The sequence below is a fragment of the Acanthochromis polyacanthus genome, chromosome 7 (assembly GCF_021347895.1).
Source record: "Acanthochromis polyacanthus isolate Apoly-LR-REF ecotype Palm Island chromosome 7, KAUST_Apoly_ChrSc, whole genome shotgun sequence".
Classification (NCBI taxonomy): Eukaryota; Metazoa; Chordata; class Actinopteri; family Pomacentridae; genus Acanthochromis; species Acanthochromis polyacanthus.
The window spans coordinates 14,530,391-14,545,703 of record NC_067119.1 but is presented as its reverse complement, the minus strand read 5'-3'; the positions used below and the strand labels follow the sequence as shown (position 1 = coordinate 14,545,703).

The 15,313-nt window shown below is 39.8% G+C and overlaps 1 protein-coding gene across 2 annotated transcripts; it reads right to left on the bottom strand.

Moving 5' to 3' along the window:
• Window positions 1–367: 367 nt before the first annotated feature.
• Window positions 368–15,100, bottom strand: LOC110961495 (chondroitin sulfate N-acetylgalactosaminyltransferase 1-like). Of its 2 annotated transcripts, XM_022209138.2 has the most exons (11): window positions 14,636–15,100; window positions 13,858–13,960; window positions 12,546–13,167; window positions 12,333–12,433; window positions 12,040–12,218; window positions 10,032–10,248; window positions 9,627–9,728; window positions 7,817–7,998; window positions 1,942–2,036; window positions 1,771–1,852; window positions 368–863 (listed from the first exon to the last, which is right to left on the bottom strand). In XM_022209138.2, exons 3-11 carry the CDS (start codon window positions 12,906–12,908, stop codon window positions 586–588), a joined length of 1,599 nt encoding a protein of 532 aa, XP_022064830.1. In that variant the 5' UTR covers window positions 12,909–13,167; window positions 13,858–13,960; window positions 14,636–15,100; the 3' UTR covers window positions 368–585. The 2 variants fall into 2 exon arrangements, with proteins under 2 accessions (XP_022064830.1, XP_051807174.1); XM_051951214.1 differs by lacking the exon at window positions 14,636–15,100 and having other exon boundaries at window positions 13,858–14,142.
• Between the last annotated feature and the right edge of the window lie 213 nt (window positions 15,101–15,313).

Below are 15,313 nucleotides of genomic sequence, written 5' to 3'. Positions count from 1 at the left end.
TGCCATAGTAAATTGCCAAAATTTGTCAATAATGTCAGTAATTCTGCACTGCAAAACATCGGTGATCCCAGTTTATTTGGTAAAAATAAATAAAAAAGGAACTTAGAGTTACTCATCATATCACAATAAGCTCATGTTGCCATCCTTGACTGACTTTAGAGGTGAAATTTTTGTCTATTTTGCCCTATAACTGTCATTTTGGAAGAAATTCAACTTGCAGTTTTTATTTACAGTAAGGAGACACACAAAAGGAACATGCACTTCATGTTCTTGATGCCATTTCAGGAAATCCTCCTTCTCCTTTTATTACACTATGAAAACCTACAGAAACTATTAAATAAAATGCACACAACAGAGAAACGGATCATCTCTTTCACAGCTTTATTAACACAAAAGATCAAACACAATTTGTTACTGATGACTGTTCCTGCAAGTTTTTGTGCCCATGGAGGAAAATAATTAAACAGAATCATCTTTTTGTCTTCGATGTCGACATAACCTGAATGCCACAAAATAACTAACCATAAATTATTATTTAAAAAAAAAAACATAGCAGTGAATAACAATATCACAGTCAGCTCTTTATTAGGTTTCTCTTAGTTTGTGGGAGTTTAAGTGCAGCTCGATCTCCCGTCTGAAGAAGAGCTCCCCCAGCTGGCCGTGCGAGGCTTCGCTCATGGCCTTGGTCTGCATGCACATCTTGTATTTGTCTGGAGGAAGCTCGTCTGCACAGCTCTTCTCGTGCCACAAGTGGAAAAGGCCTCGAGATGGAGAGCGAATCACCATCAGCTTACTGTGAAGGTATTTCCTGTACAGGTGCACATCCTCCAACCCCCAGCCTTTAATGCTCCGGTCAAAACCACCTGACGGGAAACAAGAAATCACGGCTACATTAAATAAGGAGTTTGGTTCTTGGCATTCACTATACATCCCCGAAAACCACCCAACCAGCAGGCCACTTTAGAGGTGAAACAATTAGTTGAATAATTGATTAGTTCAGGGACAGAAAATTAACTGACTCCAGTTTTGATCTTTTTTTTTTTGTATTAATTCAAGCAATTAACTGTCAGCAGTTTTTCAAATATAGTAACTATACAGATTATTTTTGACCAGTTCTGCCAAGTTTCTGTGATCATCATTTAAAACTACAGCACATGTGGCCTTCAAGTAATAACAATCACCATTTTCTTACATTTTAATCACAAAAAAATCAATCAGTTATTTAAAAATGTATCGATAACGTGAATAATTGTGAGTTGCAACCTTATTATTGCCTGTTGATTTCTGTGTTATTGTGTTCATTCTTTTGACACTGAAAAAGTAAAGACTAGTTGATATATATACATTAAAAAAATACAATTAATGAGCTATAAAACATGAAGGTTTTAATTCAGTTTTTACATGGAAAACTTCTTCATGATAATTCTGTAGCATGGAAGACCTGTGGTAGTTGAATTTACACACAATTTAATGTCAGTCATAGCTCTGGTTAAAAGTGTCTTCCTTGTTTTCCAAATTTGATTGTGTTCATGTTTAAAACAGGAGAAACACACACAGAGAGGGATCATTCAAATATGCAAAATATCACTCAGTAAAAGGGTAAAAATGGTAGAAAAATATACTTTAACACTGTATTCACAGCTACTTAAAAGATCTAGGAAGAGAAAATACACATTTGCATTAAGAAATGAACAGTTAGCAGTTACCATTTTATTGATTTTGTGATCAGCTGTTGCAGCACAGCAAATCACAAAGAAGCTCTGGCATTACCTATGTTGATGAAATCAGACCTGTACTGGCACGTCATGCCAAACCCAAAGTCTCGCCAGAATCCGCTCTCCTTCCTGATCACCTGAGACGACAGTAGCACCTGCAAATCAGTCTCTTACATCAAGATGACTTGTGATAATCGATCAGTTTGCATGCGATTTGTTTACCCACCAGTTGTTGTTGCAGGGAGGGCAGGAGAGTCTGATTGCCGTAGATGATGGTCGGGTTGTACTGGCTGAAGAGCACTGGGTAGAACACCTTCTTACCTAAAAGAAAAGACATTCTCAGAGGCACTTTTACATGAATACACAAATGTGACATGTGTCCTTGTAGCACAGCCTGTAAAAAAAAAAAAAAAAGATAGAGACTTAGACAGAGGCTGTGTAAAACAAAACAAAATAACTTATTTTAAAATGTTAAAGCAGAAGTGATTCCAGCTGTACAATACACAGTTTCTGTTTTAAGCTCCTGCTGTTGGGTGATGCATTTTTCACTGCTGGCAGCTGCAGCACATTTAATTGGAGTGAAAAGAATAAGAGTCGGATAGTTTGTATGGGCAGCAGTACCCACCTGAACAAAGAAGTAACAGACCACCTCCTCCAGAGACTCAGTAACGAGTGACAGGCAGCCAGCTTCTGATGACTTACTGATGAAGTCAGGGACAGAATCAAAACAGTCTGCCAGGTCATTATTTCTGTTCTGCGATTAGTGCAAGTTCTCATACTAGCAGAACTACAGGTGTCCCTAATGCTGCCCCGGTAATGACAGCATCTTCTGTGAAGTAGACTGTGATCTCCAAAGTCAGCGTTCTTGATCTATGCGTCGCCTACACCTTTAAAATTCTTATACCTTGTGTGGGCAATTAGTAGTTCGTTACACTGACCCTGTGTCTGTAAGAATTGACAATATACTGCAGATGCTTTCTCTTCTCATCAGGATTTCTTGAAAAAACGAATTGGAAAGAAACCCTTTCATACCCACACAGAGTCTATAGTCACACATTAAAAGGATAAAATGTAATCTTCTTTCTACTACAAAGGTATCTGAGGATGATCTGAAGTGGCCTGAAATAACACGCAGCAGCATAATTAGCTCCTTTGTGGATTTCTTTGCTACAGACTAAACAATCTGCAAAGCTCTGAGTCTTAACTGTACTTGCAGAGGTGCAGCAGTAGATTATTTGACAACAATAAAAGACTTTGTATCTGTTTTGTCCTCTACAGACATCTCTAGCTACAGAGCATCTGATCCGCAGTTTCTGATTTTACCAGCTGCCCAAATGCTAAATGTTGTCCTATGCATTGTTTGCGTTTTTCTCTTCGTTATTATTTTGTCTCACCCTAACTGGTTGAGGCAGACAGCCACCCTCCCTGAGCCTGGTTCTGATGAGGGTTTCTTCCTGTTAAAAGGGAGCTTTTTCATCCCAATTTCAACAAACAGATCCTCAAAGATAAGTATAAACTCTGTATTACATATCTAGAAGGTCTTCACCTCATTGTGTAAAATGTGCTGAGATGGCTTATGGTGGTAATTCTGTCTATTCATTATCTCTGACTGCTTTATCCTGTGGAAGTTTGCAGGCAGCTGGAGCTCATGCCACCTGATGCTGGGTGAAAGGCTGAGAACACTCTGGACAGGTCTCCAGTTCTTCAAAGGGACTTGTTGTGAATTAGCAATCCATAAATATAAATATAACTGAACTGATATTGAAGTGATAAGACTGAATTAGCCTAATGGTTAAATAAAGTAGCAGAATGTTTAACAGTTTTAAGGCCTGAAATGTTTAATTGATAAAGGTCAGAACCTTGTCCAGCTCAAAGCACACAAACATCTTAATGTCCATCATTTTCACATTTCTCAGATAATCAAACCAACCCAGTTAATTACTACGATCTAGGGACACTTTGTCAGGTTTTGCGCTTAGGTTCCTGCAAAGGTTCCACTGTAGGAACTCAGAGCAGCAAACATTTGCAGAAATGGCCCTGTAATGAACCATTTCAGCCTCTGTTTCCATTGTGGTGTAGGATCCTACAGCTTATACCATGACAATAAACCCAAGTACTGTATACTAAAACAACAATAAGTAGTAGTTAGTGGATGTAACTCCAGTCTTATGAGCACAAAGGAACTAGAACAATGGAGGAGTTGTTGTTTGTTCATGTTAGCCTATATAGTCAACGAAGAGGAGACGATGGCTACTTGATTGTTGTCCTCTCTGACTTTAAACAATCAGTGTCAAGACACTCAGAAGTAGCTACCCTGAAATAGTTCTTCATTCTTCCTCCTAAAGGAGGTTCTACAGGGGCAGTTTTTGCAGACAGAACACATACAAAGACCCTAAAACAGCCTGCAGTGGAAAATTGCTTACTGTCTCCATAAAGGTGAGAGAAAACGTGTTCTTCCTATATTTGTCCCCCTCAGTATTCACACTTGATGCCAGAAATAAGGTGGATTGTTTTTGCTCCTTTTGGCCATGCTGGCATGCTGTTTGTTGCGTAGCAGCAAGGGCAGGTGTGACACTGAATGCCTATCCGTTGATAATAAAACAACAGGAGGTGTTGGAGACGCTGAGGTGTTAGTCATCTTCAGGTTTGTTCATATCTCGTTGGCACAGAAGTATGTGCTTACCTGTCTGCATTGTTTATTAACTTGTCGGAACATGCAGGTTGTTTTTTGATCTGCTGTACAGAGTCAATTAAAGACAGCAAAAATCACACACTGTGCCAAACTGAATTGGCTCAAATCTCAGCATATCCAGGGGTTTGTTTTCGTTATCTAGGTGCATTACGCCTTGTTAAGGAAAAAATGTAGGTCATTTCGAACCAACATACAGAAGGTCATCCCTTGACTCCAATTGGAGACACACAGAAGCACACCAACTGCTCAGACAGACAACTATTTGCTGATATAGCAACAACAACAAGGTTAGATCCTTTTCCCTTTCAGACAGTATAAACCCTGCAAGGACAGAGAGACTCCTCAGAGTTGATACTGACAATGCACTTGTTATGTCAATTCTCCTGAATTCAGTAAAGCATTCTTCTCTACTTCAGTCATCTAAGTGTTGCTGAGTTCGCCTCTTGTGTTTCCTCACCCTGACATCGCAGAAATTCCCTAACACGCCTCAAAACCACAGTCATGTCAAGGGATTAAACAAAGCTTGTAATCCACTCATTAAGTCAAAGCATAGTTTCTGAACCTGGCTATAAGCATGTTCACAGAAATCAATGGCGTTGGCACCAGATGAATAAGTATGGATAGATCTAGAGCTGGATATTTCTCACAATAAGTAAAAGTTTTAATTCCAAACAAATATGAAACATTTAAAAATACAATACAGGCTAAAAGCAACACAGTGAGAAGGAAAGCTGGCAAAAAAAAAAAAAAATCAACAACTAGTGACTGTCTAAATGCATAAGTATATGACTTATTATTGTCTCTGCATCACCAGATATTACTATATTTGCAAACGTGCATTCTTTTACATGCAGACTATTTTTATGGCGTGTAAGACATTTTTCACCTTTCAGCTGCATCCCTGGTGGTGTTAAACAGTCTTAGAAGCAAGTAAAGAGCAAATATTAAAACATAATTTAAATCAGTCAGTAGGCAAATCTTTTACATCAACATGCAGGCTGCAAGGCTTTAAGATTATATCACTATGAAAAGGCATATAGAGTGATGAAATGGCTTTGAAAATCTAAAAACCCTTCTTAATTCTCTATTTACACACTGAGCTCCAAGGGATCCTCTACAAATGGTGATGGCATTATTCAAAAGAACTGACTCATTAATGGGTTTTGCTTCTACAGGCACTGATCTCTTATCTTGAAGACAAACTGCTCCAAAGCAGGTCAAGTGTGCAGCATAAGTTATCTTGTTAAAGTGAACCCCCGTCATAGACCTGATAACTGAGGGTTAAACATCATATTACCTCACTAACCCTAAACCTTCCTTCGTACTACAGGCCTTGGGTCAGCATTGGAGCAACAGACAGTACAGATGATTAAGCTCCATTAAGTGTCCTAGAAACAAATATTTAGACCCTGAAACCAGCTCAGTATCATGAAATGCAATTAGTAACCCTCGCACTGGGGATGTGGTTTCATTCTGTAGCTCCCAGCAGAGGGCTAATTGAAACCCCTGGGTGGGTATCAGGGTTTTGATTTAATGAAAAAATATCCAATTTTCACCAAAGAGATGGTCAAAGATAAAGATATTCTCAAGAAAATGATATTTTAAGGTCTTCAGTTCATTATGTAAAATACCCTGAGATAGCTTATGTTGAGAATTTTGTCCATTCATTATCTCTGATTGCTTTTTCCTGTGGAAGGTTGCAAGGCCGAGAACATTCTGGGCAGGTCTCCAGTCTGTTACATGGACTTGTTGTGAATTAGCACTAAATAAACAGAAATATAACTGAACCGAACTGATCTTCCTCTTTTCCTTTCGGCTTTTCCATTCAGGGGTCGCCACAGCGAATCAATTGCCTCCGTCTAACCCTGTCTGCTGCATCCTCTTCTCTCACACCAACTACCTTCATGTCCTCTTTAACCACATCCATAAACCTCCTCTTTGGTCTTCCTCTAGGCCTCCTGCCTGGCAGTGGGAAACTCAGCATCCTTCTACCAATATATTCACTCTCTCTCCTCTGGACATCTCCGAACCATCTCAGTCTGGCCTCTCTGACTTTATCTCCAAAGCCTCTAACATGTGCTGTCCCTCTGATGTACTCATTCCTGATCCTATCCATCCTGGTCACTCCCAAAGAGAACCTCACCATCTTCAGTTCTGCTACCTCCAGCTCTGCCTCCTGTCTTTTCCTCAGAGACACTGTCTCCAGACCAAACAACATGGCTGGTCTCACCACAGTTTTGTAAACCTTTCCTTTCATTTTAGCTGAAACTCTTCTATCACACATCACACCTGACACTTTTCTCCAGCCGTTCCAGCCTGCCTGTACACGCTTCTTCACCTCTTTTCCACACTCTCCATTGCTCTGTACTGTTGACCCTAAGTACTTAAAATCCTCCACCTTCTTGAGCTCTTCTCCCTGTAACCTCACTCTTCCACTTGGGTCCCTCTCATTCACACACAGATACTCTCTCTTACTGTGGCTAACCTTCATTCCTCTCCTTTCCAGGGCAAACCTCCACGCCTCTAGCTTCTCCTCCACCTGTTCTCTGCTCTCACTACAGATCACAATGTCATCTGCAAACATCATAGTCCATGGAGACTCCTGTCTAACCTCGTCTGTCATCCTGTCCATCACCATAGCAAACAAGAAGAGGCTCAGAGCTGATCCCTGATGTAGTCCCACCTCCACCTTGAACTCCTCTGTTACTCCTACAGCACACCTCACCACTGTCTTACAGTCCTCATACATGTCCTGCACCACTCTAACATACTTCTCTGCCACTCCAAATTTCCTCATACAAAACCACAGTTCCTCTCTGGGCACCCTGTCATAAGCTTTCTCCAGATCTACAAAGACACAATGCAGCTCCTTCTGACCTTCTCTGTACTTCTCTATCAACATCCTCAAAGCAAATATTGCATCTGTTGTACTCTTTCTTGGCATGAAACCATACTGCAGCTCACAGATGTTCACCTCTGCCCTTAGTCTAGCTTCAACTACTCGTTCCCATAGCTTCATTGTGTGGCTCATCAGCTTTATTCCTCTGTAGTTGCCACAACTCTGCACATCTCCCGAACTGATATTGAAGTCATAAGACTTAATAGTTTGTCTAACGGTTAAAGTCTGAAATGTTTTATTAAAAGAGGTCAGAACCTTGTCCAGCTCAAAGCACACAAACATCTTAATGTTCATCATTTTCACATTTCTTAGAAAATCAAACCAACCTAGTTAATTACTACGATCTTGGACAGCTGTATTTTTATAACAAATGGTAGAGACATTGTCACCACCTTCAACTAGCTTCAACCTAAGTTGTTTTATTCTAGCAGAAACAGGTTGCAGTAGGATTTGATTAACATCTTTGGAACAGTTGGTAAAAATTATGCTGAAAAATCTCCTGTCTCTCACCAGGTTCTGCGTTGAGTCGACAGGAAGTTAAGAAGTCGGCGGTAAAGTGGATGTCGACATCACAGAAGAAGAGGAGGACGTTTTGGCTTCGCCTCCAAGCCCTGGCGCCCACGTCTAAGCCACGGCCACGAGAAAAGTCCTCATTCAGCTGGATCAGTGTGAAACTCCTGAACCGAGTCTCTCTGAGGGAAAGGCATGAGGGTTGTCATCCGTGTTTAATTATAACAGGTACTCTGATGCTCTTGGTTCAGTTTGAAATTAAAGCAGCTCCAACCAGCCTGCAGACAAAAAGGCTCATCAGGCTGTTGCAGTATTACATAGTTAACAAGTCACTGAGGATCTGCTGTATTTTGATCACTGAAGCCTGAGGAGAAAAAGATTCTGCATTATGATTTTTTCATCCGAGCCTGCTCACTACAGAGGGGTATATGTATGTGGGTGTGAGTGTTGGTCTCTGGAGGTGCAGAGGCTTCACAGGACTTACTTTTTAATAGCCTGCAGCTGTAAAACACTGATACTCTCCAACTTATACATTGTTTTTATCTTTTGGCCAAAATATCTGCAGTGCAGCACAGGCACATCTAAGAGTTGAGGAGAAGAAGTAAATGTCATCTTTCTCTTACATTTACTTGCTGGTTTTATGTGGAGCAGAATTAAGTCGCATAGTTTCAGCTGCTGTCATGACAACAATTTAAAGACTTTGCAACTCAGCTTTGACTCTAGCACCAATTTTATTTTGGCTTCAGCTGATTTTACTCAGAGATTATTTGAAACGTGGAATATGTTTACGGTGAATCATTCCAACAATCAGTTAACCATCTCGCATCAACTGTAAGGAAACGTGTATTTAATTGTGCAGATCACACTCTAAAGAAATTAATGTCTTAAGAGATTTTAACTGTAACTTTCTGTCATTTTAAATAATTTCTTTGTTAAATTATAGATAATAACCAGTAAGATTCCATAAAAAGTATAGATTTATATTAAAACTGTAAAAGCAAAAGAATTAAAAAAAAACAACAATAAGCCAATGCAGACATCCACAACAAAACAAATCTGTAGTCTCACAGATGCTAATATCTTCTTTTGCTGCATTTGACTGTAAAATTATTATATTTTTACTGCATTTACTCAGCAAAAATATAAATCATTTTTGCAAATATTTGTAGTTATTTGAGAGAAAAAGTATGTTAAATATTCATAAGTAGTAAATATTGTTTAACTGTTATTTTACAGTCAGATTTCTCAGTTTTGTTAAATTACAGATAATGTCTAGTAAAATCTCAGAAATAAATTATTAATTTAAATGTTGACCAAAAAAAATTAAATAATGTAAGCATTAAAAATCTGTGTTTTTACATAATTTATAATATCAGAGTTGCAGATTTATGAGATAATATTAAACATAAATTGACCCTAAAACTAATAATAACCTGGAAATCTACGTTCACTTTATTAGAAACACCAACCGCAATCTAATGCAATCCAGTACCTCAGCACTGCCATAAATTCTGTTTTAAAAAAGCTTAGATGTTTTCAGTTTGTATTAGCAACATCAAAAAGGGTCTGACAGTTCTTCATTATGTTTATTACTGAGGTGACATTAGTGATGGTGCTACTCTGAACTGCATCATATTGAAAAGTGGATGGGAGAGGTGCTCTTAAAGCGCTGAGTGGCCTCTAATCTGCCGTAGCTGAACAAGACAAAATCAGTGATTAAACTGACCTGTACCTGCACATCTGGACAGATCAGAGGGAGACACAGTCGACCATTGTGACATTAGATGATGAGTGAAGTCGATTGCAGTACCTGGTGGTTTGATCCAGCACAGCTTTCACCCGGTCGATCTGATCTCGACCAAAATAGACGACGGTGAGATGAACCCTGCCGTCCTGCTGGATGCACACCTCTCTGAGCCAAAAACACACACATATAAGCAAACAAACCAACATATCTCTGTACTACTTTATCCACAGATAGCCCCAGGTTAACCTTTTTTCGATAAGGGTGAATACACTGGTGGAGCCTTTAAAATCTACATCTACTCATTTGTGAGAGACGAGGAGTCTTTAGTTTTCTGTCAAGCTCCTTTCTTAAGATTCACTGAGCTCCTCCACACTTATTACTCCAGTCTGAGATCAATAATTTCACGATACAATCACAGTAGTTGTGTGTGAGCAGGGGCCAGTGTGTTCATGTCCTTCCAAGTGATACCTGAAGTTGCTCATGAACTGTCTGAATGCATCTGCCCTCTTGGAGAGAGGCACGATGATGTTGATGATCATCCCCCGAGTGTTCACCGTCTCACTCTTCACCTTCAGCACCGGACCGAACGGCCTGAAGAGGACGAGCTGCGTGAAGTCCTGCTGGCTGCTGCCTCTGAACATCAGCTCGTAAATGCTTCCTCTGTCCCGCTCTGTGCGAGTTAAACCTGTGACAAGGAGGAGAACATTATTGGGCCCATGTTTCCAAATAATTTAGAAAAAAATAACTGATTTGTAAAAGATTTTTTTTATAATTTATTATTTTTTTGTTACAGAGAAACTCCTTCTACCCTTCATGGACTGTTTGTTTCCCTCCCAAATTTATGAGAGAAACGTCATTTCGTTTAGCTGTGTACATTACTAAATGACAGTAAAGTTGAAGTTGAAACTGTGATAAATTAGTGCCTTTCCAGATATTTCCAAAGAATTGATAGTGCCAGGGAAGTAAATGTGACATGTGAAAAGCTACAATAATCAATAAATACACTGTAAAAATAAAACTTTACCAGAAGATACTGTTAAATAACAAGAAAAAACCATCAATGGGGCCCTCATTTTACTTTACACCATGTGTATTTTTATGGCTTTTAAAAGGTTTAAGGACTGATATTTAACTGTGTAATAACAATGAAGTTCTCAATAAAATGTGATAATAAAAATATATTTTAAATGAGATAGAGACTATGTAAGAAGGATTTTAAACAGCTTTTTTCAGCTTTAAAAATGCATATATGTTTGACGCACCAACCTATAAAGTCACCCTAATCTTTGAGAATAATTAATTCTTTCCAAATTAAATAAATAAATATATTAGAAAAATTATTAAAAATACTACAAATAATCAATAATATCTGTATTTGTATATAAAAATTAATTACATTTACACATAAAAATTAAGCACATAAAAATGATTAAAAATAAATATATTTGTTCATCTCATGAAAATTAAATTGCTGGGTTTTTTTTTTCAGGTTTGCGAGATATATTGTAGAAAAACTAAATATCACAATGTTAGTTTCTTCCAGCGTCGTGCAGCTGTTTCTAGGATGCCAACTTCTACATTAAAAGGCAGGTGGTGAAACTGAACTAAGAGAAGAAGAATATGATGGGAAATCATGATCAAACAGACTAAAATTTCTCTGCTTTGTCATCTTTCAAACACCTTCTCTTCTTAAGATGGACACAGTTCATTAATCCTCATTTACATTTCTAGTTGAAAGAATCAGCTGTCTGGCTATTAGAGTACAAAATGACAAGAGTGAGAGGAGTTGACAGGTGACATTGTTTGGGTGAAAGATCAAATAGTGTAATAAATAGACACGGGCTGATGACTGAACCTTGTCTCAAAGACATTTGTGAAAGTTAAACAGAGATGGAAAAAGCTGACACATATGCAGTAAAGTAGGTTTGGCTCATTTATATCGACCACTTGTAGGGTCCATATTGAGTTTAATCTTACCCAGTTTGACTTTAGTCTTATATATATGGCTTGTAAAGAAGTTTTTTTTTAGACTGTGAACATAGATTAAGAAGGAATAAATTCTGCTTGAAACTTCATCCAGCTCTTTATTTTCTAAGTCTAAAGCATTTTATTGAAGTTGTAACATTTCTATTCCCTCTCATCAGCTTTATTTGTCTTTTATTGATTTTGCTTAATTTTATTCTGTTGGACATGGAACTATTATTTGTTTTATTATTATTTTCTACTATTCTTGTGTGCATTGGTCAAACTGCTTTACTGTTAAAGGTCAAACTGGTCCATGAGCTGATCCTTTTGCTACCTGACAGTGATCGTAAAATCCACTCTTAAACCCAAAAAGACAATAACATATGAACTGAATAATCAGATACAGGTATCAACGTGTCCAGTTGTGTTTGTCCAGCAAATGACAACTGTCCAGCAAAGGAACATATAAAGAAGATGAATGTGTGAGTGAATGAACGGAGCTCTTTCTCACCCTGTATGAAGTCTGAAGGGGAGTATGTGTGCTTCCTCCTGACGTTGTCAGCGTGTTGCTGAGGTCCGTTCAGGACATGTAGAGCCGTCTCCACTGTGCCAATCAGCTCGTCTCGGCGATCTTTCCTTACAGGCCTCTCGGCTGGGTGCCTTGTCAGCCCCGTCTCCAGCTGATAGACCCTGAGTGACAAAAATCCCACTCGTGTGGAGCAGCAGCATTGCATGGGCTCAGAGTGAACAGCAGAAGATTACACGGCCCTCCTGGAGGCATCAACAGCTCTGCCCCCCACTTACCTCTGCAGGGTGAAAGTGTCAAAAGGAATCAGTGCATATTCGCTGGGAAGCTTCACACCTGAGTTCACCTCTGCCTGGTTCAGCTGGGAGCGGAAGAACTCCTGCAGGACACGATGTAGCATTTACTACTACATATATCATGTCACTCTTCATTTATTTCATCAGCTCTGTATCTTTTCTGCATCTGCATTGTCGTGTATCGTGTTTTCCTACCTTCAGGTCAGACTGTACTGGGGTTTTGCGTAGACTCTCCAGACCCTGAGGCAGAATCCCTTTAGTTTTAGCTTTATCCAGCGACTCCTGCAGCTGCTGCGTCCTCTCCTGGAGAGCATCCTTCAGCTGGGCAATCTGCTTCATCAGGCTGTTAATGTAATGTTTGTGAGAGTCCTCCCTCTCCTGCAACAAGGCCATGTATCCCTCCTTACTGGTGGCTCCTCCAGACCACATTACAGGCTGCTGGCTACTGATGGATGCAGGTTTACAGGCCAGGAGGTAGAAGATCGACAGGCAGCAGCAGAGGCCCAGAACAATGAGGCCGACACGGGCCACCAGGGCCAGCAGCCACCGCTTGAACATGGTGGATTGTCTTTTAAGCAGTCCTAAACATCTGAGGTATGTAAAATAGCTGTCATGTGGAGATGTGCAGCCAAAAAGTTGAGCAGCCCATCATTGTTAAATTATAGATTAAAAGATCTAGCTTTAAAAGACCTCCTGATTTCTCCTGCTGTCCTTGTCCGTCACATCCACAGGCAGCATCTTCAAACAGTGTCTGAACATTCATTGGCTTTGGACAAACGTATTTATGTTGAGATCGCTTCCAGAGTGCAGAAATTCTCTACAAGGACAAAAATATACATTTTAAAGCAGTGATTCACAATCTTTGGGCTACTTAAGACTATAGGTGAGGATTTATTTTTCATGCTCTGGTCAAAGTGTCAAGCATTTCACAAGTGAACAGCTGTACCAGCATCGCTTTGAACTAAATGCTAATATCAGAGTACTGCATGCTGGTTTACAGGCAAAATGCACTAAACACAAAGTTACACCTACAGCTAGAAAAATGTCATCAGTTTTAAGACAACACTGACTATTCAAACCTTATTTTTTCTTGAATTACATTCTCCAACAACCAGATAATAAAATACATAGGAGTATCTTGCACAGCCTTGTGCAACGACTCACATACACCATTTATGTGAGACAGTAACATCAGCCCCTGCACCAAAATATAACAAGTAGCAGATCTACTGACTTTCGTGGAGCTGATCTGCCAGAAAGCACAGGAAAAAAATTCTATTTTGTGTGTCCGGCTTACATGGATCCCTCCTGGGGCATCTCAGATTTGTTGATACTACTTTAAACGATTGTTCAATAATCAAATCAAAAACAGATCTAATGAGATTGAGACTGTGCATCTGCTTTGAACATACATGTAACAGCAAAACCCCAAACCATCTCAGAAGACTTCACAGAGAAGGAACCTGACTATAACAAACCAAATGACAGCAGGAAAAAGCAAACCGACCTGATGTTGCCTCAGTGTCTTGTGAGCAACTTATTTCGTTGCCACGGCACACGCCCTCGTCGTCCCGTTGTTGCTGGACTGCTGGTCAGGTTTAGTTTGGCTGCTGTAAAATGCAGAGAAAGAGAAATAACCTGACCTCACATTCAATGTGAGTGCCACGACGCTGCTGAAGGTGGGAAGTGACAGAAACAAGCATTTCTCTGTGCGTCTCTCTCCACCCCGTGTGTGTGTGTGTGTGTGTGTGTGTGTGTGTGTGTGTGTGTGTGTGTTGCGTTGCCATAATCAGTTTATTCACAGCACAGTTGGCTCTTTATAGCTCAGGTAGAGGCTGATTTCATGAAAGACTTGCTTATGTTTCCATGTCCACCCAAGCAGTGTGTGTGTGTGTGTGTGTGTGTGTGTGTGTGAGACGATGCACGTATGCATGAGTTCATACCATGCTGACCCATAAAACAGTGTACAATTAATATCAGGGACTCTAATTTTTAAATTCTGCATGTTTTTGACCTTGCACACTAATAAAATCCTTCCAGAGCATTAAAATTTTATACTCCCGGACCGGTTGTAACTTTCTCATCTCTTGTGGCTCATATTAATGTGTCATCTGTTTAAAATGACTACAGGCAGTAAACTACAGAGGGTGATCAGCTTTATGAGCTCTCTAACATACTGGCGTGACTTAAATATGCAAACATGGCCACAAAATATGCAGTTTACACTCTCTAAAGCTGTAAATAAAGACATTCAGATTAAAAAAAATAAAATAAATCACACTCACCGGCAGATGTACATCTTAAACGAGAAACAACAATTGGATGTCCATGTTCCTAAACTGCTCATTTCCCAGTCTGTCACTAGAAAAGTGAGAGGAGGACTTGTGAAGAAATGATGAAACAGCTCTCCGGCTTGTCAAAATTGCAGTGGCCTCAGAGAACAGGAGTAAACTGAACCACTGAGGACCTCCTTTTCTCCCATCGTCAGTCCCCACCTTTTCCCAGCACCTCCCCCTGTCCGCTCTTCTCCCTTTTTCCATCCCTCACTCCCACCATCCCTCTAAGATCTCACATCATTTGCTTTCATTCTTAATTTCCCCTTCAGGTCCTCAGAGGCTCCACTTTGCCCTTAAGTCTAATTAGAAGGCAACCGGAGTAAGGAATGCCCTTCAGACTTCGACGCTCTGCCACCTGCAATCTGTTGTGGGGAAATGGCTAGGTACCCATTGGATCCCACCAATAGGACGGGGTCTTGCACATTTAATGAGGCACAGTACAGATGGTCCTTGTTTTCTTTCGGATGTCGACTCCTGAGCTCCAACTCCTTTAAGGCTTGAAGTTTGCTGCTCCGTTTCTCCCGTTACTCCCTTATATACGAGCTTTTCTTAAAAACTGAGATCTTGTTTCAATTTAGCTGCATTTACTGTAGAATTTAATTATTCATTGCCAATATTAATTTTTTA

Excerpts from the sequence above, each read along its gene's own strand:
- LOC110961495 (XM_022209138.2), bottom strand. The coding sequence starts at position 12,908 with ATGTTCAAGCGGTGGCTGCTGGCCCTGGTGGCCCGTGTCGGCCTCATT. Across the intron at positions 12,434-12,545 it reads CAGTACAGTCTGACCTGAAG|GAGTTCTTCCGCTCCCAGCT; the intron begins GTAGGAAAACAC and ends CGTGTCCTGCAG. Across the intron at positions 10,249-12,039 it reads CCCTTCAGACTTCATACAGG|GTTTAACTCGCACAGAGCGG; the intron begins GTGAGAAAGAGC and ends TCCTTGTCACAG.